Raw genomic sequence first — 26,313 nt, 5'->3', positions numbered from 1 at the left:
GCTGTGTTAGTATTTTGACCTACAGAACCCTCGCTAATCTGTTCACTATTAACATTAGCGTGCATATATTTTGTACTTTTTTAAAGCACTTTTGGTTAAAAAAAGTCTTGCAAAAATAATTGATCTACATAAAAAATATTTAATATAGAGACTACCAAAGCACCTTTCCTCAGGTAAAAGTCCCTGTGACGTATATCAGATAATACTCATCAAATCTCCCTTTCCCTGAAAAGAATTTCTGTTTGAATACAAAGCAGTAAACTTCTTGTCCCCATCTTTTTTCAGACAGATCTTCAGCATCACTCAATTTGGGGGTCACAATTAATCCAGCAAAGTAATGATTGTGTTCTTCAAAATAAAATAGCCAATACAAAGTTTCCTAGTTTAAAAATAGCACCATTGGAGGAAAGGGATATGTCTTCTAAGTGCGACGTCCCTAAACAAGTGATTTACCAAACTTCCTGCTAACTAAACTTTGGGTGGTTGATTTTTATGATGGTCCTGTGATCTGGGGTGTAAAACAGAATAAAGTTAAAAAACAAAGCAAAACAGTAACTTTGAAGGATCAACATGCACGCACACGCACACACCCCTGCCAGAGGGTGTTCTTCTCTGTTTGCTGCCAGTTGTATCACCAGTCGGCGACCTCTACCACAAAGGGTGTTTTCACATCTATCTTGCCACTGTTGATGATGGAGCAGTTGGTGAGCGGACGGTCATGCCCATCGGTTGCCTGCAGTTCTATGGAGTGGACCACTGTCTGGTGAGAGAAAAGCAGACCCATGCATCACTTCTCAACAGCAACTGTGGTGATCAAGAGGTAAAATCAATGTGAAGTCTGAAAGCCCTCTTGGGAAGTAAGTTGTTTTTGCTTTTTTTTATAATTACAAAAACCATACAAGCTAACTATGGAAAACTTAGTGAATTTATAACAGAGTAAAAGTATTAAATTTTTAAATTAAAGTATATCTATTATATAACAGAATAAAATTTACCCACTAGCTTGCTAATCTGAGACTATGTCTCCTCTTTATTAGCATTTATTATTCTAAAAAATTGGATATTTTTGCAAACATCTAGCTGTAATAAAAAGTATTTCTATTCACTTGTTACAACCCAACTTATGAGTTAACATGGAGTTTGAGACAATTTCAGGTCTACTCTATAAGAGGTCTAGGCATAAGAAAATTGGCCAGAATGCAGATTTAGTAGTGGAGCTGGTTCTTGGTTTGCCCATTTTAAAGCTGACCCCAGCCAGTAATCTACAGGTTGAGTCTTATACTAATGTAACCCCAACCCCACAGTGGTTGGGTTAAAGGCCCCTTTCTCTACTCTGGAGGGCTTCACAACCCCATGGACCAATTTATGTCTCATACTGGGCAAGGACTAGGCAAGTGGACTTCTGATGAGTTTCCCAAACAGGGACTTGAGACAAAAATAGCAACAAAGTATCTGAGCGCTTTGGACATGGTGTCAGCTAATCCAACCTCTGGCTGACTTAGGTTAATTTAAGATAAAAGACCAGCATTCTTCTAATATGTATTTCTAAATAGATTGTGGGGATTCATATGTGAACATGTGTACCTAAAGCAGCAGCTACACATCTGGAAGTACCTGCGACACTCTAAAAACTGCTTATTTAATGGTTAAAATGGAAATTTCTATGTTGTGTATATTCTGCCACAATTTTTAGCATGCTTATTTGTGGGCCCACCTCTGGAGGTTCTGATTCTGTACGTCTGGGGTGAGGTCCAGTGTTAATAAAACCACCCAGTCAATCTCTGGAGGGTTAGGGCATGGAAGTTAGGAGATTCTGAAAATTCCTTGAAACTGTATGAAACACACACTTTTTTCTTTTCTTCTGGAGAGAAAGTTTATAGTTTTCATTAGTTTCTCAAAGTACTGTATGACTCATAAAATGTTAAGGGCTGTTTGTCTGAGACCAGGCAGCACATCTCCCAAGATGCATACCAGTGGTGGGAGGAGGTTGGTACACCAGGGCACCAAGACATAAGATCCAGAAGACTAGAAGAAAAACCATGACCAGAAGAGGAAAGCCCCAAATGCACAGTCTTCATTTTTCTTACAGCCTAGCATTATGCTGTATTCAAAAATACTCATTGAACAAATGTTTGAATAAGTTTACATTTAAACTACTTAGAAACTGGTTAGACCCAGGGGTCAAAACTCCCAAACTGGTTTAACACATGCATGTCTATGTTTAGCTCATTTAAAAAGCAAAGTTCAGTAAGAGACTTGAGGAGTGCTAGGATTCATTACTGTTTAAGAACAGATTCTTTTGAGGACATCGCGGCTCATGAAAATATAGGCATGTCCTTCACTGTGATGGGACCTAAAGCGATATATTAAGTGATAGGTATCTGCCCTGTCTGCCTCTCATCCCGCTTGCTAAGGAGAATTATTTGACAGCTCTGGTTGAATACTTCCTTGCCTCGTAAGGGAGGTGCTGAGTCAGCCGACTCAGTTCCTGGCCTTTTGTTGGGTGGAATCAGAATAACAGGTAGAAGTTGTGGAAGAATTGCAACGAGTGAGATTGGTTTGTTTACATTTGGGTGAGTTCACATGAAAACAAACAATGAAATATGGAAGAGGGAAGGGAATCAAGGATGGTCCAGGGTTGTGTTGGGTAGACCTTACAGTTGCCAGTTGAAAAGCTGGGAGAGCATCTTCGGGCAGTTGCTAAGGAGGAGAAATGCTGGGAGTGGAAGAGAATGAGGCTTATGAATTGGACCCCTCTGATATTTTTGAGACACAGCAGCATAAACTTGAATTCTTTTTAGGGATTTTGATTGTTATACTGTGTGTCACGTAAGGTGACTTGCATCTGTACTGAACCACACGGGGCTCAGTGTTTTTATTTTTTTAATTTTTTAAAAATATTTTATTCTGAATTGTGCTAAGAAACACATAACATAAAACCCACCATCTTATCCATTTCTAAGAGCACCGTTCGCTAGTTCAAGCATATTCACATTATTGTGCAACTAATCCCGAGAACTTTTTCATCTTATAAAACTGAAGGTTTATAGAGATAGCCATTGAACAACAGCTCCCCACTTCCTCATCCTCCCAGCCCCTGGCAACCACCATTCTCCTTTATGTTCCCATGTACCTGACTACTTTAGATATCTCATTTGAGTGGAATCATACAGTCTTTTTGTGACTGGCTTATTTTACTTACATAACATTCTCAAGGTTTATCCATGTTGTAGCATGTGACAGGATTTCCTTCCTTTTTAAGGCTGAATAATATTTCATTGTATGTACATACAGGATTTTGTTCGGTTACATTAAAATGAGTTTCAAGTTATATCAAGTAGTAAGATAAATTAAGGACTCAACTTCTCCCTGTAAAGTCCCCAGCTTCTGCCCCAATGCTCCTAACAAAATACCACATCATATATTAATATAATTTATGCTCCTTTGAAGAGGCCAATCAGCATATAATTAAGGCTCTCTAACAAGCATGTTTTGAGATTAAATCACTAAGAGTACTTTCATTATAGAGCTTTGAAAGAGAAAAAATAATATATCAAGTTACCATTCCATCGATGACTTTTCCAAATACCACGTGTTTGCCATCCAACCAGGTGGGCTTGGTCAAAGTAATGAAGAATTGAGAGCCATTGGTGTCAGGCCCGGCATTGGCCATGCTGACCCACCCAATGCCATAATGTTTCAGTTTGAAGTTCTCATCTGGAAATGTCTCACCATAAATGCTTATACCTGGGTGAGACAAAACAAAAAGGGGAGAGTCAACAGATGTTATATGAAAGTAAATTCTTCAAAGGGAAAAAAAATAAGGTTTGAGTAGAATTGGTTAATGGAACCCTACAGGAGATGGGGATGCGGAAAAGATGGTCAGACATAAGGAGAAATAAAGCAGAGCATAAAATTAACTCCTTAAGGAAACAGGGCACTAAGGACTGAAACAAACAAACAAACAAAAGCCTTAAGTGTGACACAAGATAGCAGGATACCCTCTGGTTTCAAACCAAGACCCAGACCTTCACCAAGCAAGTCAGTGATTTCACTCTGAAATGAGAAAGAGCAGAAGGGCAGGATGACATCGTGATGCCAGATGGAAAGGTGGATAAGCCATCCTGGTGGCTCCATCTCTGTCCTGCCATTCAGGTCACTTGTCCTGGGTCACGCCTACCTCAGCAATATGCACTTAATATACACCCTTAGCTAATTCTCACAACAATCCTATAGAGTAGGTTTTCTCATTCCCATTGTGAAGGGGAAACAGGGCTTACTAAGCTTGAAAACTGCAAAGTAGGACTTGAACTTCTGGCTCTAACTCTGGTTCTCTAAGCACTTAAGAGCCTCAGCACTGACAGCAATAGTGCCAGCCTGGAAGTCAGTAGGCATGATGACTTCAGGGGGTCACAGAAACTGGGAGCACCCAGGGAGCCAATCTTGAACAGAAGAACCAAAGGCAGGCATGGGGGCTGGAGATCTAGCAGAGCAGCAGGGAGAGCAGAACACATTTTTCCTATAAAACAGCAGTAGGGACAGTGAAAAGTTTCTTCTCCATCCTCCAGCACCCTGAGTGCCCGTCACACCCGCCTCCACTGCAGGGCTCCTTATCCAACAGTGGCCAGCCATAAAGTCCCGGCTAAGTTAGCTCTCATGCTATCTCCATACTATGCAGTAGTAGTGAAGGATGAGGCTAAAATCCTACTTCCTTAAGACCTGGGTCTCACAGAGGCATTTTCTTCATTTATATACAACCAAAACCTCTTCATAGCTGACATAGTTACCTTTTCAGACAGGATATCTAGAAAGTGTTGCAGTAGAGGAATTCGTAAGGAAATTTTGTGAATCTTAATTATTTTCCTTCTTAAGTTTTACATCTTTGGGATATTTGGCTTTTGAATGATAATTAGACATTTTAACTTCACTCCTTTGTAATTGTCTTATTGTATATTTATCTTAGTAATTAATATAATATTTAATAATTTAAGGAAACCTGCCTGCTTTTTTGTAGACCAGGTCAAATATAATCAATCTTCCCAAGAAAAAAAAATCCTGGCTCACTTAGAAGGACCAGGAGTGGATACCAAAGGCAAGCAATTTATAGCTGGTTGGTAAGTGAAATATGAGGTGGTCTGGCAGGAAAGTTCTACCCACAGAGAGGTCTAGGCTAAATTTAAATGGTCCAAAAGGTCTGATCTCCAAAACTCAGAGAATTTTAATTCTGCACGCACGTGTGCCCATGCACACACACACACAGAGCAGGGAAAGGAGAGAGAGAGAGAGAGAGGCACAGAAAAGATAACACAGTAAAGCTCCATCATCATTCCTGCGGGGCCGCAGGCAGGATGGTAGGGTGCCAGACCTGAGGGGACCAGCACTGGAGCTGTGGGCTTCCCCACTGAGACCCGGCTCTGCAGCAGCGGGGGTTGCTGCGCTGAGCATCCTCACCCACCCCATCAACCAAGTACCCTGCACATGCTCCTCTGCCGCATTCTGCCTTCCCACACCCAGAAGCATTTCAGCAGGGACTGAAAGTCACCCTCCTGAAGTGTCTGGCAAATCCACGCATTTAATGGCAGCCATTTTGTTTTTTTTTTAAATTGCAATAAACATAAAATTAGCAATAGTGCTTGAAAACGGCTTGTTTCTTTAAAAAGTTAGCAATATAATATCCACCAAAACCAGTATTTGCTGAATTAAAAATCTTAAACCGGAAGTAAATTTAAATTCTATATGGTTATATATTACGTGTGTTCAGGAAAAGAACTCACTACATTTCTGAGGAAAAACAGTCCAGGGAGCTGGGTAGCTCGAATCCTCCATGAGAAACAATAAGCTCTGAAATATCTGAAACTCTATACGTTGAATTATTGTACTTTACAGAATTCTAATTTTGTTGATAAAAATTAATTTATACTGTAATTTGGACAACCTGTCTATTACTTAATTTTTTTATTATTGAAAAAGCTGACAATAAAAATGAAAGAATTTTGAAAGAAGGAGGTAAATTCGCCTATAATCCTGCCGCCTGAATACCAGCCTCATCATTCTGGCATGATGCCCCCAGGCCCCCTCCACCAACGTGCACACCTGCAGCTGGCTCCCAGGGTACACAGGTTTTCAGTCTCCCTTTCCTTGCTATGACAGACGTCTTTCTGTATTGCTACATACCAGAAGTCTAGGATTTTAATAACTGCAGTACAGCCTACCAAATGAATATATCTCCACTATGGAGAGACAGTGAACACCAAAGCAATACAGTTTAAAATTAGAAGGCCTCACTCATTCACACCTACCAAGATTTTGTTAGCTGAGGCCTTCCCAAATGCTATCCTTCTTGAAAAATTAGTTTGGTTGTCTTTATGACTTTGTTCCTTAAGTCTGGTAATTCAATATGCTGGGTAAATATATCATCTTACTCTTAGGTTTCACTTGGGTAAGCAGGAAAGGAAAAATGTGAGTGACAACATTACCGCCAGTGCCATCTCCATTGGTGAAGTCTCCTCCTTGAATCATGAAATCTTTGATGACGCGATGAAATCTGCTTCCCTTGTATCCATATCCTTTCTAAAGAGATTATGTCAATTGAATACACAAGTAGATATAACCCATACTGAAAGATAAACCCCAGTGTTTATCTGGAAATGACAAAATGAGAAAATTACACAAAATATCTACAGGACTAGATTAGGTGCCTGCAATAATTTACTGATAGAAATTTATCATTAGGTGACCAAAAAGTAAATAAATAAACTATGGAAGTAAAGTACTAACATGCACAAGTATAAAGAGAGAAGTCTGCATTTTCACTTGATGACTGTTTCCCCTCAATTTCTAGAACCCTGAGGAAACTGAGTGCTTGAAGAATACAGACTTTCTAGAAAAATAAAGTATTATTAGATATCTCAGGTTCACCTCACCTACTAATTTAATACTTATTTTTCCAGAATACATCTTTATGTTTGGCTTAAAAGAAGGAAGATCTACTTCTGTGCAGTTAAAGGGAATAAAACTGAGGCATACCTCTCCTGTTGCCAGAGCGATAAAATTTTCCACAGTCTTGGGCACAACTTTTCCAAAGAGGCCAATCACAATTCTGCCAACATCTTTATCTCCAATCCTCACATCAAAGAAGACCTGTGTGTGGTTGAAAGGCAGAGCAGAAGGTTACAATGTGAAGAAGCCACAATACACAGTAAGTGGACATGACAATCTGAGAACTGATCGGCCTGTGAGGGTCCTGCCCGCCAGTAGTTTATAAAGGAGTTGTAAAGGAGCATGATATGAATTAAAGGAGCGGGAGTAGAAAGATGGTGGTGAAGTAGAAGGACGTGGAGGGCATCTCTCTCCACAGATGCATCAGGAATACATCAAAAGACACAATAATTCCCACAGAAAACTGGCTGAACACCAGCAGAAGACCTTGGACACCAGAAAGGACTGCAAAGATCCTGACATAACTGGGTAGGACAGAGGGGGAAAACAAAAAGGAGAGAGAGGAGGAGAAGAAAGGAAAGGGACAGGTCCCACACCCTGGGGCAGGGGGATCTGAAGCAGAGGGGAGATGGCCAAATTTGGGGAAACATCCCTTCTCTGACAGGGAAACCCCTTCTCCAACGGGGAATTTCCCTGGGTCACAAGGGAGGCATTTGGGACTGTCCAAAGAGGGTGAAGCGGCTGAGCTGTGGCAGACGGGAACGAGTGGGAAACACATGGAGGGTCCGCACCACGGCTCAGCATGTCCGGACTGAGACGTGGGTTCACAGCTGAATGGGGGTCTGGGAGCTGGAACGTGGGAACCAGAGAACTGATTCAAGGTGAGAAACATTGTTGGCAGTGGGGAGACGGACTGAGGGGACAGGAGGGAAGAACTCTGCAGTGGAGAGTGCCTACCACATGGCAGCGTGACACTACTGCTGACACACAAGCAGGGGGGAGGAGCCTCTGTTGCAGCCTTTCTTTCAGTGCCTGAGACAAAGGGAGGCCCCCTCTGGGCCTGGTCGCAGTCAACAAGGGGCAGGAAAAGCCCCCTGGCAGGGCTGGCCTGGTGTGCCTGCAGCTGAGAGCCAGAAGTCTGTGGAGAAGGACATCTCTGGAGACATTCCTATTACACCCGAGCCCACCAGCTTCCCTCCGCAATTGGCGCGGCTGCTGCCAGGGCTCCTGCGAGCCAAGCAGGGCACTACTGCTGACTCACATGCAGGGGAAGGTGCCACTGTTGCAGCCTCTCTTTCGGCGCCTACAACGAACAAAGGGAGGCCCCCCTCCGGGCCTGGCTGTTGCAGTTGACAAGGGATAGAAGAAGTCCCCTGGCAGGGGGCTGGCCTGCTGTGCCTGCTGCCAAGAGCCAGAAGAAGTTCGCAGAGAAGCACGTTTCTGGGGACATTCCTATTACACCCGAGCCCACCAGCTTCCCTCTGCAATTAGTACCGCCACCACCACTGGGGCTCCCACGACCCAGGCAGGGCGCTACTGCTGGCTCAGACGCAGGGGAAGGGGTCACTATCTACCCTCTCTCTCCCCACACACCGGCGCCTACAGGTGAACAATAAAGGAAGCTCCGTTAGTCGCAGAATAATACAAAAAGCCCCTGAGGGTTGCCCTCTGGTGCTTTTGCACCAGGCACCAGTAAAGAACCACACTAAGGCCAGATTTCCTAAACCCATGGCCACTGGCATCCCTGCATATTCGGCGCCATCCCTGGGGCTCCCACAATCCAAGCAGGGTGCCACTGTTGCATCACACGCAGGGAGAGGAGCCACTATCAAAGCCTCTCGCTCCCTACACACCTGCGTCTGCAGGTGAACAATAAAGGAAACCCTCACTGAGGCAGACCCAAAGAGCTCCAAGGCAGCTTCAGGACCAGACTCTGGCAGTTAGACCACATGCAGAAGCAGGGACAAAACTAAAGCTGAACACCAGGGACGGGGGACTAAGGAAGAGGTTCTAAAATCTTTCCATCAGGTATACACGCTGCAGACTAAATCCTTGTGATCAGTTAGGTAAACCCTAAGTCTTTGGAATATCTGAGTAGACGATGAACGTTCCCACAAATGTAAAAGGTCTAGCTCTGGCAGCTGTGGACTGTGGGAGCAAGCACACACAGGCATTGGGCCAGATCAGAGCCTAAGTGGACCCCATAGGACCCACAGCAGGTCCAGAGTCCAACCCAGAGGCAAAAGAGGGCTTCTTGGGGAGGCAAAGGTAGCCTGAGGCTCAAGGCATGCACACAAACACTTACAGCTGAGACCCCAAGGAATCAGAATTATTATTATTAATTCTATTGTTCTATTGATCTGATCCATTCTGTGGTCTGTTCTAGCATTTTTTTTTTTTTTTTACAGTCTTAGTCCTAAGGGATCTTCATGTTTTATAACATGTTTTTAATTCTATGTTTTACTTTTATTTTTAGCCTTTTAATACATTTCTATTTCTAGATAGCTTTTTTGTAGCACTGAGTTTATCTCCCCTACCTTCTTTTCTTCTTTATCTTTAATACATTTCTATTTTATTTCTTTCTTTTTCTTTTTATATTTCCAGTCATACTATGCTCTTCTGTTGCTTTGTGTTCTATCCCTTTCTATTTTATTTTATCTTATTATACTTTCAATCAATATTATTGGTCTGCTCTGTTTCCTTGCTTTATTCTTCAGATGACACACTGCTTTGGTTTTTATTATTATGTTTTGTCTTTATCTTAGTTCTAACTATAATCGTTTGATTTCATTTTGGGAATCTTCAGTCTATCTGGTTGTTCTCTTGCTCTTTGTTATATTTGCTCCTTGTTTCTATTTGGTCCCTGTTTTACTGGGTCCTTGTTTTCCCTGTTTGTTTTTTTCTTTGTTTGCTTGTGGTTTTGGGGGGTTTTTTTTTGGTTTGTTTGTCTTTGTTTTGAATTTTTGTTGGTTTTCTCTTTAATTGTCTGATTGCATTCTGGGGTTCTTCTGTCAGGTTGTTCTAGAGCTTTATGTTCTATTGAGTTCTGTTTTTGTGTTTCTTGTGCATGTACGTTTTTCCTTGATTCAGTATTTGTTTGACTTAACCTTTACCATTAGTCTGGGGCTTGGATAGTCTTTTTTAATCCCCTTTACAGCCGGGATGAGCGACCTCTGGAGTCTGGATTCCTTGACCAGAAGTCAAGGCAGAGACTCTGGGGGGGAGCACCAACTTCAGGACACTAGACCACTAGAGAGTCCTCAACCACAGGGAAGATTAACTGCAAAGAATTCTCATGGAGGCCTCTATCAGAGTCTAAGACCTGGCTTTGCCCAACTGCCTGCAACTTCCAGTGCTGGATACCTCACACCAAACTACAAACAAGACAGGAACACAAACCCACCCATCAGCACACAGACTACCTAAAGCCATATTAGGCTCACAGATACCCTAAAACACACCACTTGACACAGCCCTGCTCATCAGAGGAAAAAGACTCAGATCCACACACCAAAAAGCAGACACCAGACCCTCCCATCAAGCCTACTCAAGATACTGGACCAACCTACCACAGGGGGCAGAGAACAGAACCAAGTGGAATTACTACTAGGCAGCATAGGGAAAGGAGACAGCAAATGCTATGTTAGACAAAATGAGAAAACAAAGGAACATCTTGCAGGCAAAGGAGCAACATAAAAACCCACAGGACCAAATAAATGAAGAGGAAAGAGGCAAATTGCCTGAAAAAGAATTCAGAGTGATGATAGTAAAGATGATCCAAAACCTCGAAAACAAAGTAGAGAAAATACAAGAAACATTTAATAAGGACCTAGAAGAAGTAAAGAGCAAACAAATAGTAATGAACAACAAAATAACTGAAATAAAAAATACTCTAAATGGTATAAACAGCAGAATAACTGAGGCAGAAGAACGAGCAAGTGAGTTGGAAGACAGAATGGTAGAAATAACTGCCACAGAGCAGGAAAAAGAAAAAAGAATAAAAAGAATGGAAGACAGTCTTAGAGACCTCGGGGACAACATTAAGCACACCAACATTCAAATCATAGGCATCCCAGAAGAAGAAGAAAAAAAGAAAGGGTCTGAGAAAATATTTGAAGAGGTTATACTGGAAAACTTCCCCAACATGGAAAAGGAAATAGTTAAGTCCAAGAAGAGCAGAGAGTCCCACACAGAATAAACCCAAGAAGAAACACACTGAGGCACATGTTAATCAAACTAACAAAAATTAAACACAAAGAAAGGATATTAAAAGCAGCAAGAGAAAAGCAACAAATAGCATATAAGGGGAAACCCATAAGGATAACAGCTGATCTTTCTGCAGAAACTCTGCAGGCCAGAAGAGAGTGGCAGGATATACTTAAAGTCTTGAAAGAGAAAAACCTACAGACAATAATACTCTAACCAGCAAAAATCTCATTCAAATTCGATGGAGAAACCAAAAGCTTTGCAGACAAGCAAAAGTTAAGAGAATTCAGCACAACCAAACCAGCCTTACAACAATTGCTAAAGGAACTTCTCTAGGCAGGAAACACAAGAGAAGGAAAAGACCTACAAAAACAAACCCAAAACAATTAAGAAAATGGTAATAGGAACATGCATGTCAATAATTACCTTAAATGTAAATGAATTAAATGCTCCAACCAAAAGACACAGACTGGCTGAATGGATACAAAAGCAAGACCCTTATATATGCTGTCTACAAGAAACCCACTTCAGACCTAAGGACACATACAGACTGAAAGTAAGGGGATGGAAAAAGATATTCCATACAAATGGAAGTCAAAAGAAAGCTGGAGTAGCAATATTCATATCAGACAAATTAGACTTTAAAGTAAGGATTATTACAAGAGACAAGGAAGGACACTACATAATGATCAAGGGATCAATCCAAGAAGAAGCTATAACAATTGTAAATATCTATGCACCCAACATAGGAGCACCTCAATACATAAGGCAAATGCTAACAGCCATAAAAGGGGAAATTGACAGGAACACAATAATAGTAGGAGACTTTAACACCCCACTTACACCAATGGACAGATCATCCACACAGAAAATTAATAAGGACACACAAGCTTTAAATGACACATTAGACCATCTCGACTTCATTGATATTTATAGGACATTCCATCCAAAAACTACAGAATACACTTTCTTCTCAAGTGCACATGGAACATTCTCCAGGATAGATCACATCTTGGGTCACAAATCAAGCCTCAGGAAATTCAAGAAAATTGAAATCATATCAAGCATCTTCTCCAACCACAACACCATGAAACTAGATATCAATTACAGGGAAAAAAATCTGTAAAAAATACAAACACATGGAGGCTAAACAATATGTTATTAAACAACCAAGAAATAACTGAAGAAATCAAAAAGGAAATAAAAAAATACCTAGAAACAAATGACAATGAAAACACAATGACCCAAAACCTATGGGATGCAGCAAAAGCAGTTCTAAGAGGGAAGTTTATAGCAATGCAATCCTACCTCAAGAAACAAGAAAAATCTCCAATAAACAACCTAACCTTACACCTAAAACAATTAGAGAAAGAACAAAAAAACCCCAAAGTGAGCAGAAGGGAAGAAATCATAAAGATCAGATCAGAAATAAATGAAAAAGAAATGAAGGAAACAATAGCAAAGACCGATAAAACTAAAAGCTGGTTCTTTGAGAAGATAAACAAAATTGATAAACCACTAGCCAGACTCATCAGGAAAAAAAAGGGAGAAGACGCAAATCAACAGAATCAGAAATGAAAAAGAACTGACACCGCAGAAATACAAACGATCATGAGAGACTACTACATGCAATTATATGCCAATAAGTTGGATAACCTGGAAGAAATAGATAAATTCTGAGAAAAGTACAATTTTCCAAGACTGAACCAGGAAGAAATAGAAAATATGAACAGACCAATCACAAGCACTGAAATTGAGACTGTGATTAAAAATCTCCCAACAAACAAAAGCCCAGGGCCAGATGGCTTCACAGGCAAATTCTATCAAACATTTAGAGAAGAGTTAACACCTATCCTTCTCAAACTCTTCCAAAATATAGCAGAAGGAGGAACACTCCCAAACTCATTCTACGAGGCCACCATCACCCTGATATCAAAACCAGGCAAAGATGTCACAGAAAAAGAACATTACCAGCCAATATCACTGATGAATATAGATGCAAAAATCCTCAACAAAATACTAGCTAACAGACTCCAACAGCACATTAAAAAGATCATACACCATGATCAAGTGGGGTTTATCCCTGGAATGCAAGGATTCTTCAATATACACAAATCAATCAATGTGATACATCACATTAACAAATTGAAGGATAAAAACCATATGATCATCTCAATAGATGCAGAAAAAGCTTTTGACAAAATTCAACATCAATTTATGATAAAAGCTCTCCAGAAAATGGGCATAGAAGGAAATAACCTCAACATAATAAAAGCCGTATATGACAAACCAATAGCCAACATCATTCTTAATGGTGAAAAACTGAAAGCATTCCCTCTAAGAACAGGAACAAGACAAGGGTGCCCACTCTCACCATTATTATTCAACATAGTTTTGGAAGTTTTAGCCACAGCAATCAGAGAAGAAAAAGAAATCAAAGGAATCCAAATTGGAAAAGAAGAAGTAAAATTGTCACTCTTTGCAGATGACATGATATTATACATAGAAAGCCCTAAAGAAGCTACCAGAAAATGGCTAGCACTAATTGATGAGTTTAGTAAAGTAGCAGGATACAAAATTAATGCACAGAAATCTCTTGCATTCCTATACACTAACAATGAAGGAGCAGAAATAGAAATTAAGGAAACACTCCCATTTATCACTGCAACAAGAAGAATAAAATACCTAGGAACAAACCTGCCTAAGGAGGCAAAAAACCTGTATGCAGAAAGCTATAGGACAGTGATGAAAGAAATCAAAGACGATACAAACAGATGGAGGGACATACCATGTTCTTGGATTGGAAGAATCAACATTGTGAAAATGATTATCTTACCCAAAGCAATTTACAGATTCAATGCAATCCCCATCAAATTACCAATGGCATTTTTCACAGAGCTAGAACAAGAAATTTTACGATTTGTATGGACACATAAAAGACCCCGAATAGCCAAAGCAATCTTGAGAAGGAAAGATGGACCTGGTGGAATCAGGCTCCCTGACTTCAAAGTATACTACAAGGCCACAGGGATCAAGACAGTATGGTGCTGTCACAAAAACAGAAATATAGGTCAATGGAACACAATAGAGAGCCCAGAGGTAAACCCACACACATATGGGCACCTTATCTTTGACAAAGGAGGCAAGAATATACAATGGAAAAAAGACAGCCTCTTCAATAAGTGGTGCTGGAAAAATTGGACACTTACATGTAAAAGAATGAAATTAGAACACTTCCCAACACCATACACAAAAATAAACTAAAAATGGATTAAAGAGCTAAATGTAAGGCCAGACACTATAAAACTCTTAGAGGAAAAGACAGGCAGAACACTCTATGGCAAAAATCAAAGCAAGATCATTTTTGACCCACCCCCTTAGAATAAAGGAAATCAAATCAAAAATAAACAAATGGAAAAATAAAAAATAAAAAAAAATAAACAAATGGGACGTAATGAAAATTAAGAGCTTTCACACAGCAAAAGAAACCATAAACAAGAAAAGAAGACAACCCTCCGAATGGGAGAAAATATTTGCCAATGAAGCAACTGACAAAGGATTAATCTCCAAAATATTCAACCAGCTCATGCAGCTTAATAACAAAAAAGCAAATAACCCAATCCAAAAATGGGCAGAAGACCTAAATAGACATTTCTCCAATGAATACATGCAGATGGCCAACAAACACATGAAAAGATGCTCAATGTCACTAATCATTAGAGAAATGCAAGTCAAAGCCACAATGAGGTATTATATCACACCAGGCCAAATGGCCATCATCAAAAAATCTGGAAACAATAAATACTGGAGAGGGTGCAGAGAAAAGGGAACCCTTCTGCACTATTGGTGGGAATGTAAGTTGGTACAGCCACTATGGAAAACAGTATGGAGGTTCCTTAAAAAACTAAAAATAGAACTACCATATGACCCAGCAGTCCCACTCCTGGGTATATACCCTGAGAAAACCATAATCCAAAAAGATACATGTACCACAGTGTTCACGCAGCACTATTTACAATAGCCAAGACATGGAAGCAACCTAAATGCCCATCAACAGATGAATGGATAAAGAAGATGTGGCACATATATACAATGGAATATTACTCAGCCATAAAAAGGAATGAAATTGAATTATTTGTAGTGAGGTGCATGGACCGAGACTCTGTCATACAGAGTGGAGTAAGCCAGAAAGAGAAAAACAAATATAGTATGCTAACATATATATGGAATCTTAAAAAATGGCACTGAAGAACCTAGCAATAGGGCAAGAATAAAGATGCAGATGTAGAGAACGGACTTGAGGACACGGGGCCGGGTGTGGGGGGCAAAGGGGAAGCTGGGACAAAGTGAGAGAATAGCACTGACATGTATACACTACCAAATATAAAACAGATTGCTTGTGGGAAGCTGCTGCATAACACAGGGAGATCAACTCAATGGTGGTTGATGACTTAGAGGGCTGGGATAGGGAAGGTGGGAAGGAGTGGTGGAAGGGAGGGGATATGGGGATATATTTACAAATACAGCTAGTTCACTTAGTTGTACAGCAAAATCTGGCACAACAGTGTAAAGCAATTATATTCCAATAAAGATCTTAAAATTAATTAATTAATTAAAGGAGCTCTGAAAACTTTTTGTGGGTGCATTTCACTCAGAAATATTCATTCACCAAACAGTTATGGAGCACCATCTCTGAACCAGGCCCTGTACTAGGAACTGGGTTTAACAGTACTGTCAGAGGCAGCCAGTAATGTCTTCAAGAATTCCTCTCCCCCAGACACCCCAAACCGACACTGCTGTGGCCTCCTGTTTCCTAGCTCTGTGGACGCGGGTTAGACTGGAGACTACTGCTCTTCTGAGAAGGAATGCTCTCCAGTCTTGGCAGGAGAAAAAAATTGGTGAGGAGAGAAATAATCTAACCATCCAGATTTATTTTTTTGTAACTTTGAACGCTGCCAAATTCCCAATGAGTTCTCAACAGACGTCTGCTGTCAAGGGGACCGTGAAAGATGATCAAAACACACAGTACTCCTCCAGAAGGGCTGCCACTCACGTCCAAACACACTAAGGCACCAGGGTCTCAGCTGCGTGCAAAGTACAGCAAACATTACACTCAAGTCCTGACAGAACCATTTTCCATGTAAACTTAGACACCAAGTTCAGTCATCATGTTCCCAAAGCTGCAACGCATAGAATGTGTCCTTTCTCTGTCACAACATTTTAGAACAGAAGAGAGAGCAAGCACACATCCAGAAGTAAGTCCCTTTATTTTACAGATAAACCTTAAACATTCTCTTGGACTTTTTTTTAACTGTTTCATCTGAAACGAAATTATACACATTTTGCTTCACAAATCACTGTGTTGAGACGATTTTGAGACAGAACGCTTGAAAAGGCCACAGAGTCGAAGGGCATTCTATTAGCGAGTTTAGATTATATGAACCAATTTACTGTTTGAATGGGTAAAAAAGACATTCAAGAGATGGCTTTAAAAAATATAAGAAGGGTTGTCAAAGAGAAAAGATGTCGTACAGTTTAGAAAAATCACGAAGTAAAGACTGTCAAGCTTTAGTCCAAGACAAGAGCTTCTGCCAATACATCAGTACGTCTGTCACAGGATGATGTGATATTTAGTGTTCCGTGTGGCATTTTGCAATTTTACATGGCCCAAGTAGCAAAAACTGTATTATTATTTATATGGTAAAACTTTATAGACTGCATAAAAGACCATGCCCTTGAGACTGGGCAGTGCAGCAGAGGATAACACTTCAGGAAGATGCATTAATGCCCGCAAGAGCCCGCCATGTGGAGTTTGGGGTCAAAGAAAAGCGGGTTCTCCAAAGGGATTTCTGAACCAAGGAGTAAATTCAATAACAGGCAATAATGAAGCAGCACTGGGACAAGAACTGGGTATGTAATCATAAAGCAGCACCACATAAGACACGAGAAAAGCCTACCAGACTTTTAAAATAAACGAGAGAAAATAAAGCCTGTGAACACTTTGACAGCCAAGAGAATAAAATGTGGGAGGGCAGCATGAGAAGATGAAGAAAAAGTGTCTGTCACGCAGCATAACTCTTCTGTAAAAATCGTATCATCCTACACGCAGCCTAGCACACGTATTCATATGATTTTTTTCCCCAAACCACAGCATCCTGCAACTTCATGCGTGATGGCAAGAAAATATAGCAGAGTTTCCCTAATGGAAATGATAAAATCAAATCTTATTGTGAACAAGTACTTGTCAAAGATCTATGCAGAAGGCAGTGTGAGGGTACAAGCCACTGGAGGGAGGCCCTGTCCTAAGGGGGCTTACGTAAAGAGACAGGCCAGGTCAACAAACAACCACAGCATGAGGCCACAGGTGACAAGTGCCCCAAGAACGCTGTATACCCAGTGTTCTGGAGGAAGGTCAAGGCTGGGGAAGGGCGTCCTGGCGAAGGTATGATGGGAGGCAGGCCTGGAAGGAAGGGAGCAACCTCCAGGGACAAGAATGGGCAGTTCTTTCTGGAACCAAAGCGCCCAGGCAGGAAAAGTGATCCACCTGCAGAGAAGCAACACAACCCTTCTGACCACAGCTGGCTGGGAAGGGAGACTCTCACCAGTTCCAGGAGGTGGGGGAAGGATGCCAGCTAAGAGAGCCGGGTTTCGTTAGGCAACACCAGGAGTGCGAAAGACAGAATTTCAGTTTGAGGCTGCATCCAACTGAAGGGCGACTGATGATGAATATGGCTCTCTGTCTAGGCAGGGAACCCCTAAGGTGTTTTTAGATCCCCAGGGCCCAGCACAGTGTCAGCTCAAGCAAGTACTCAATAAATGCTGAACAGTTCAATGCCAGGTGGTACTACCTGAGGACCAGGGCACACACACACCTAGACAGAGGGTGACGGTGGGCCCGGGATGGCGGCCAGGCAAACCCTCTCACCCTGAGATCGTCTCTGATTTTGCTCTGTGTCCTTGGGAACAGGCCCTGAGCTGGACAAGGGGTGGGACTGCAAAGTCCCTACCCTCATGGAGCTTACAGGCTCACAGAAGAGAAAGCACATAGACAGCACTATAATGTCATGGGAAGTCAGGTTTTACAAGAAGATATGTACAGATAAAATGTCATGGTTAGTGGTGTGATTATCTGTGGAGATCAGGGCAAGCTTCCTGCAAAAGGTGGCACTTGAATTCCATGTTGCACTTTAGGAGCTGGCCCCTCGGTCACTTCTTTATTTCCTTAAAGCTGCCCTTGAAAGTCATTTGAAAATTATGGGGCACTGGAGGTGGGGAGAGACAAGGGGAAGAGGCGAGAGACACTCACATCATCTACCCCAAACCCTTGTAGGGTTAATCCTGCTTCCATTTCCAAAGTAACTAGGGAAGACACCAACGAGCTGTGAGGTCAAGGAAACTGTTCTCAAACCAGCTCTACCACTAACTGGTCACGGGACCTTGGGCAACTCTGAGCGCCTGTTCCTCATCTGTACCCAGAGAATAATGCCTCTCAGGGCTGCACTGCCACAGGAGGATTAATAAGGTAACACAAGTAACACTAACGACTGACATCTTAAATCGGGAACTTCAATCAGGGCTGAGCACTCTATCTCCTTTCTCACAGCTAGTATGCAAAACCCTGCAGGTAGGTATCATTTCTATCTTCATTTACAGAGCAGGAGCCTCAGACATTAGCTAACTTGCTGTTACCCCAGCCATAGCCTCTTGGCCACTCTGTGTTGCAGGAAATACCAGCAAGCTGTGACGTGAGTGCCGCTGAAAAGACGGCAGCATTATTTTCGACACTCTCGGTGCCTGATTCTGCCCAGAGCCCGTGGCATCTGCTGGAAAATGCAGGGCTGCAAACACCAGTTCGGTGGATTTTGAGGCCAGTGAGCCAGAGCCCGGACCTGAGGCTCCACAGGATTCATGCACAAGGTGAGTGCTCATTAAAGGGCCCTGGGGGGGTGGGCAGCATTTCAAACTCTCGTTTACAGATTCCTATTTTTAAACAAAATCAGAGGAAAAGGTAAAGACTGCCAGGGAAAATAATACACTAGTGATGGCCAATTTATCTGCTTTTCCTCATTCCAAGAAATCATTTTTAACGTCTCCACTTTCCAATGGATTAATTGTTTTAAAATGTCTACATTTTAAAAGTAATTCAACTGAAAAAGTAATTCAGCAGAGTCAAATCTGTGGAAGGACATGCCTACACAGTTTTTAGAACTTAATGACAAATTGGGTGGGGAAAAGAAAAGGAGATAACGTTAAGTGACTATTCCAAAAGCAGAGTGCACGAAAACTCCCTCAGTGACAGGCCCCCTGGACTCAGGACTAAGGTGCCCTGACTCCTTCCCTCCTGCAGCCACCAGCTTCCTCCCCTCTCCTTAAGGTTCCCAACCCTGGCTCCACATCCCCGGAGACTGTGATTACTGATTACTTGCTCTGGGGTGGGTCTCTGCACTGGTAGGTCTACATGCTTCCCAGATAAAACCTGTTCCCAAATATTATAGGTGATGTTCTCACAGTAAGAAATTACTCGTCGTTTTTCTGAAATTCACATCTAACTGGGCATCCTGTATTTCACCTGGCAGTCCTACTCCCTTCCTCTCCTAAAAGCCAGCCCTGTTAATTATGCTTCAAAAATCTATTTCTTGTCCCTCCCTGGCTCCCCATTTCCATGATTACCCCTCCTAATCCAAGCCACCACCATCTGGACTCTGATCTAGAGCCCTGAATGACCTCCCAGTTCACTCTCCACTGAATAACCACAGTAATTGTTTAAAAGCATATATGAAATCTTGTCAATTCCTTGCTTAAAACTCTTCAGCAGCTCTAACTTCACTTAGAATAACACCTCAAATTATGAGAATAATTGCCTCAAAACCTGCACTCCTAACTGTGACCTGGAAGGTCCTAACTGTGACCTGGAAGGTCCTACCTGATCTTACTGCTGCTCACCCCCTAACCTCATCTCCAGCCACTCCCCCCTCATCCCTGGGCTGAAGCCACACAGTCCCTTCTCCATCCTCTGGACACACAATGGCTTTTCTATCTGGAGGCCTTAGCATACCCAATTCCCTTTGCCTCCTAAGTCTTTGCCAGGCTGTTTTTCCCTTACCCTTCAGGTATTTTTAAATGTCACCCAATCTGTTTCAGGGTTTATTTCCTTCATCATTTTATCACTTTATGAATTTTATGTTTATGGCTGTATTCCATGAGACCCAAATATATCTGCAGATTGAAAGAACCCCACTCTTCCCTCCCTCTTCAGCTATGTGGCCTTGTTTAAGCAGTTTCCCAAAACTAGATATGCCCCAAAGATCAAGGGGCTGGGAGGAGAATCAGTGCTCAAAACAAGCAAGCTCAGTTTATCACCAAACACACCCCACAGCACGACCCTTCTGTTCACTCTTAGACACCATCAAATTTGGGGCTGAACCTTCCTCGCCCCTTGTCCTCCCCTTGTCCTCCCCCCTCCTAGGGTGGGGTCTGTGGTACAGGATTTAAGCATCCAACAGGATCATTTCTGCTGGCAGACATTGGACTGATTGTTAAGACCACCTGCAGCTGCCCCGCCTTCCAGATTCCAAGACACTCCAGCCAGTGGGTTTTCTAGAAGTGGTGATCAAGGGCACCAAATCATCCCCTTCCTCCCTCCCTCCTTGTGTCTCTCCCTACATCCTCCCATTATCTTCTAACCTTGGCTAGATACACTGGAAAAAGACCTGAAGCTGTAAAGACCCAGTCTATGGCAGACCCCCCCGCCCCAATCCTCCACCGAGATCAAAAGGCTGGCCTCAGTTATACAGGGGCCGCCTGCGCCCGTGCTAGCACCATCCCAAGCCCTGGGTCTACCCACCAGCCGCCAAATCTGAAAGGCGCACCTCTCCCTCCCGAGGGAGAGCAGTGGTTCCTAAATAGAGGAGAAGGAGGAGAGCCCTTGGTTTAAGCAAGGCCACGTAACGCCTGTCCCGACCCCACCGCGACAGGGGCTGGACCTGGGCTCTGCCAGGCCGGGTGTCATCCGCGGCGGGCGGCCCAGCTGCAACCCCTCCGCTTGCAGAGCGTCTCCTTCGCGCGTCCCCGTCCCCCCACCGTCGGCATTCTTCCTGCTTCTATTCCCCAGTCCCCGCCACGGCCAAAGGAAGTACTCTGCTGTCTCCTTCCTGGGGAAAGGGCCCGTCGGTTCCGGAAGCTTCTCCCAGCTCCTAGGCTGGTGGCCACGTTGGACCACCAGTCCAGGAGGCAAAGTTCTGACATCCCGCGGCGGGGACGGGGGGGGGGGGGGGGGTCAGCACCGGGCTCCCAAAGTCTCCCAGGAGAGCACGGCCCCCAGCGCGCGGGCAGCCCCCTCCCACGTGCCCTGCGGCCGCCTCCGGTCCTTTGCGCCCGGGAAGCCCCCTCCTCGCCGCCCCTGACACTGGGGTTCCAGTCTTCAAATCTCCCCCACCCCCCGGCCGGCACTAGGGGAAGCTGCTGCCGGCCACCCGGTCACCTTGGCTGTCACCGAGGGGCCTCGCTTGCGGATGCCCGAGGCTCCCGCAGAAGGTGCGAGAGCGCTGAGCCCCACGCAAAGCACGAGAGGTAGCAGCAGCCGGGGACCCGAGCCCATGGTGAGCGGTGGCAGTGGCGGCAGCGGTTTGGGCGCAACCGCAGGCTCAGGGACCGCTGGTGGGACTCTCGGCCAGCTGCGCCTGCGCGCTCCGGGTTTGGGCGGGCGGGGGGGGCCGCGGGGGTGATGGGGGTGGGGCATTCGGGGCAAGTCGGGAGCCTAGCGCGCCTCCTCCCAAGTTCAGCCCAGAGACCGGAGCTAGGGAGTCGGAGAGGCGCGCCGCGTAGGGCGCAGCCGAATCCGACTGCCTTGCGGGTGGAGGGTGCGCCGCTTGCCGGGATCCGGAGCGAGCTAGCGCTGCTCGGATGCTGCAGGCTCAGCCCGGACTCAAGAGCTGAGGAGTGCGCGCTGGGGCGTCGCCAGAAACTTATAGCGTAGACGCCTATTAAACCTGATGGAAAGTCGGGACTCTCCTGGCTCCGGGTCCTCCCGGCAACTTGCGCGCCGCAGGGCTGGTGACTTTGCGGATGGGTCCCAGTCTGTGACCGCAGCTGCCTTTGGGAGCAGCCTCCGCCGCGCCTGCCAGGTTCCAATATCCCATCAGAGACTTTAGCTAAGTTTTGGACGCGTCTCAGAACTCTGGGACGCCGGATGCTTCGACTCGATTACACGTGATGAATGCCTTCTCATTGAGATGATTCAAGTTGGGGATATACTTTTTACAAACTTGAGAATTATGCTCAGGAAAGTTACTTAATGACGTGGGGGAAATGCTCATATTTTAAAATGGAAAACAGATTGCAAAATCACATAGAAATTCGGATCTCAACTGTGAAAATAAATGTATAAAGGCATTTTAAAAATGGAAAGAAATGTACCAAAACACTTACAGTAGCTATGGTGATAGAATAATGGACTTTTGTTTTCTTTGTAATTTTCTGATTTCCCAGATGTTCTACATTGAGTATGTAAGTATTTTATAATCAGGAAAACATTGTTTTAAAACTCAATGCTTTTTGCATTAGGACTTCAAAGGACTTTTTTATTTTAGTGTAATAGCTCCAAAATTAACTGTAAATTAATAATAGTATTCTCTTGGTTTTCGTAGGAGCTAGTGCCATGACTTTCAAGCCAAGATTTTCCTTGGGTAAGCAAATAGGATTCCTATGTGTGAACTATTTTGATATTTCAGTCCAGTGAAGGATCTAACGGCTTTCCACATTACCCCCACCCGCAATAAAGAGTCGCCCTTTTGTAGCAAGCTAGGGGTATCAGAGGGCTGAATTTATTCCTCTCAATTCAGATCTAGTGCAATATCTCGTGTATAGTGACTACTCGATAAATATTTGCTCAGTGAGTGAATGTGTCTACTGTTTAAAATTTTTATTGAGAAGATTAATACGAAGTGCACAAAATGTAAACATACAAATCAACAAATTATCACAAAGCAAATACAGCTAGATCCCCACCCATCTAAAAAAATGAAATATTCACCCGCTCTCTAGAAACTCCTCTTGTACCCACTTTCAATTACTAACACTTGCTTCTCCATAAATTAACCACAATCCTGACGTCTTCCAATACGGTTTAGTTTTGTTTTAACTTTGTGTGAATGGAATCTTATGTGTTCTTTTGCTCCAATTTGTTTGTGAAAGTCATCCATGGTTTTGTGCGTAGCTATTTTGGTGCATAGTACAAGGGGGTGGAGTTTTTTTCCATGTGAATTTCACTTGTCTAAGCATAGTTTCTTGAAAGGTGTCTTCTTTACTTACTGCTCTGTAATGCTATTTCTGTTATGGAACAAGTGTGCTTACAGGCATGGATCTGTTTGCGGGCCCTCTTTTCTGTCCCATTGGCATGTTTGTCTACCGTTGTGCCAACACCACATTGTCTTAATGCAAATAGCCTTGTAATAAGTCTTCATATTTAGTGGTACACGTCCTCTCACTTTGTACAACAGATTCTTGGCTATCCCTTTCTGTGTTCATGTAAACTTGAGAATCAGCTTGTGAATTTCCATAAACTGGTATTTTGATTAGAACTGCATTGCATGTATACAGCGTTTTGGAAAGACTTGGCGTGTTTGTCACATTGAGTCTTCCAGTTCATGAACATGACGTATTCCTCCATTTCTTTAGATCTTCTTGAATTTCTCTCAGTAAGATTTCATAGTTATCTGTCTAAAGCTCTTACAACCCTTATATTACCTTGATATCAAGGTATTTGGTTTTCATTTTATTTTGTTTTTTGCTACTGTAAATTATATCTGTTTAAACATTTATTTTCTTGTTTGTTGGTATTATAACAGTAAAATAAAATTTGTATATTAATATTGAATAGATCAGTTTGTTAAACTTATCAATTCTAATAATGTATCTGTGAATTATTTAGAATTTTCTACATAGAAAACTGTATTATTCATGAATAATGATAGTTTTATTTCTTCCTTTCTAGTCTTTATACCTTTTATTCTTTATCTTGCCTCATTGTACTGGCCAGGACCTTCAGTACAAAAAGAAGTGACAATAGAGTGAGTTCTTGTTTTGGAGGTTAAATTTTGCCTCCAAAAGGGTATATCGAAGTCCTAAATCCCAGTATCTGTGAATGTGACCCTATTTCCAAATAGGGATTTTTGCAGATGTAATCAAGTTAAGATGAGATTGTATTGGAGTAGGCTGGCTCTACTCCAGTATGACTGGTGTCCTTGTAAAAAGAGGAGTGACAAAGACACACACAGAGGAAAACACCATGTTAAGACAGAGACAGAGATTGGGGCAATGCCTCTATAAGTCAAAGGATGCCTAGGATAGCTGGCAACCACCAGATGCCAGGGAGACGCCAGGAAGGATACTCCTCTAATGCCGTCAGAGAGAACATTACCCTGTCAACACCTTAATTTCGGACATCTAGCCTCCAGAACTGTGAGACAATACGTTTCTGTTGTCTTATGTGATCCCAGTTTGTGTTACTTTGTTATGGCAGCTCTAGGAAACTAATAATAAACTTGTCTGTCCTAATGCCAAAGGGGACACTTTCAGTATTTTACCATTAAGCCTGGTATTTGCTGAATGTTCTTTTGGGTGGGGATATCCTTTTTCGGCTTAGGAAAATTCCTTTTTAGTCCTAGTTTGTTAAGAGGTTTTATTATAAATTTGATCAACATCATGTATTGAAATCAACCAAAATAATTACATGATTTTCCCTTAATCTGTTAATGTGAATTGCATTGATTTTCAAATCTCAATTCATCTGTGCTTTCTGGAATACACCCAACATGTATTGACTTTTTTTATATTGCTGTATACGTATGTAAAACAAACTTAACAGGACCTGAAAAAAGGCATTTCTCCTGAAATGAAGTTCAGGGAAAAAAAAAAAAAAACAGTTAATAAATTGACTCTGGCTTTCCAGTTCAGACCAAGCAAATCACCAACATTCCATTTTTATGTTAATGGGTTAGTTTGCTATTCTTACATTTAGGATATTTGCATCTATATTCACAAATCAGACCAGCTTAAAATTTTCCTTTTTGGAATTTCCTGTCAGTTTTTTTAAAAAATCAGGTTATTCTAGCACCTTAACATGAATTGGCAAATGGTAGGTGTTTTTCCTATGCTCTGAAAAGATTTGTGAAAGATTGCCATTATTTCTTCCTTGAATGTTTCTAGCAAGCCTATGTGCCTGAAGTTTTCTTTATTATAAAGTTTCAAAATATAGGTTTAATTTTTTAAATGGTTGAAGGATTATTTAAATTTTCTATTCTTCTGTCAATTTTTACATGTATATTTTGAGGAATATACTTCATTTATATTTTAAAATTTACTTACGTAAAATTGTTTAATATACCTTTTTATAATTTTGTAGGTCTGCAGGGCTTATAGTAAGGTCTTTTTTTTTCATTACTGACATCGGCTATTTATTCCTTTTTCCTTTTTTCTGCAACACCTCCGTCAAGGGAGCTGATGATTATAATTTGATTTTATTTCATTAGTTTATGTTCTTAACTTTATTTCCTTCCTTCTCTTTCTTTGAGTTTTAATTTCCTGTTATTTTCTATCTCCTTGAAATAGACTCTTTTTTTTCCCCTTAGCAGTGTGCATTTACATTTCCTCCACGTTGTTTAATGGCTTAACTCGTTTGTTTTTATTGCTGAATAGCACTCCATTGTATGGCATACCACTGTTTATCCACTCACCTACTGCAGGACAGCTCTTGATTGCTGCCAAGTTATGAAATTATGAATAAAGATGCTATTAATTCTGTATACAGGTTTTTGTACAGGAATAAGTTTTCAACTCCTTTGGGTAAATACCTCTTAGAGTGATTGCTGGATCCTATGGTAAGAGTATGTTTCATTGTAAGAAACTGCCAAACTGTCTTCCATAGTGGCTGTACCATTTTGCATTTCTACCAGCAATGAGTGAGAGTTCCTGTTGCTCCACATCCTTGTCAGCATTTGGTGTTGTCAGTGTTTTGGATTTTAGCCATTCTAATAGGTGTGTAGAGGGCGCTGTATTTTAGCATTTAATGTTGAGTACGCCAAATTCTTCTTTTTTTAATCCATGAATAACAACATTCCTGAGGAGAAAGAATCCTGAAAACTGACACAAAAAGCTTATTTTTTTCAATTT

General features: G+C 42.2%; 1 protein-coding gene across 3 annotated transcripts; it reads right to left on the bottom strand.

The window, feature by feature from the left end:
- Positions 1 to 10: 10 nt before the first annotated feature.
- PPIC (peptidylprolyl isomerase C) lies at positions 11 to 21,812 on the bottom strand. Of its 3 annotated transcripts, none has more exons than XM_057736594.1 (7): positions 21,626 to 21,812; positions 8,201 to 8,337; positions 7,897 to 8,077; positions 7,027 to 7,140; positions 6,477 to 6,570; positions 3,563 to 3,747; positions 11 to 760 (listed from the first exon to the last, which is right to left on the bottom strand). In XM_057736594.1, exons 1-7 carry the CDS (start codon positions 21,740 to 21,742, stop codon positions 632 to 634), a joined length of 957 nt encoding a protein of 318 aa, XP_057592577.1. In that variant the 5' UTR covers positions 21,743 to 21,812; the 3' UTR covers positions 11 to 631. The 3 variants fall into 3 exon arrangements, with proteins under 3 accessions (XP_057592577.1, XP_057592583.1, XP_057592591.1); XM_057736600.1 differs by having other exon boundaries at positions 7,897 to 8,062; XM_057736608.1 differs by lacking the exons at positions 7,897 to 8,077; positions 8,201 to 8,337.
- Between the last annotated feature and the right edge of the window lie 4,501 nt (positions 21,813 to 26,313).

The sequence above is a fragment of the Hippopotamus amphibius genome, chromosome 1 (genome assembly GCF_030028045.1).
Source record: "Hippopotamus amphibius kiboko isolate mHipAmp2 chromosome 1, mHipAmp2.hap2, whole genome shotgun sequence".
NCBI lineage: Eukaryota > Metazoa > Chordata > Mammalia > Artiodactyla > Hippopotamidae > Hippopotamus > Hippopotamus amphibius.
This window is presented reverse-complemented; position numbering and strand designations above follow the sequence as displayed.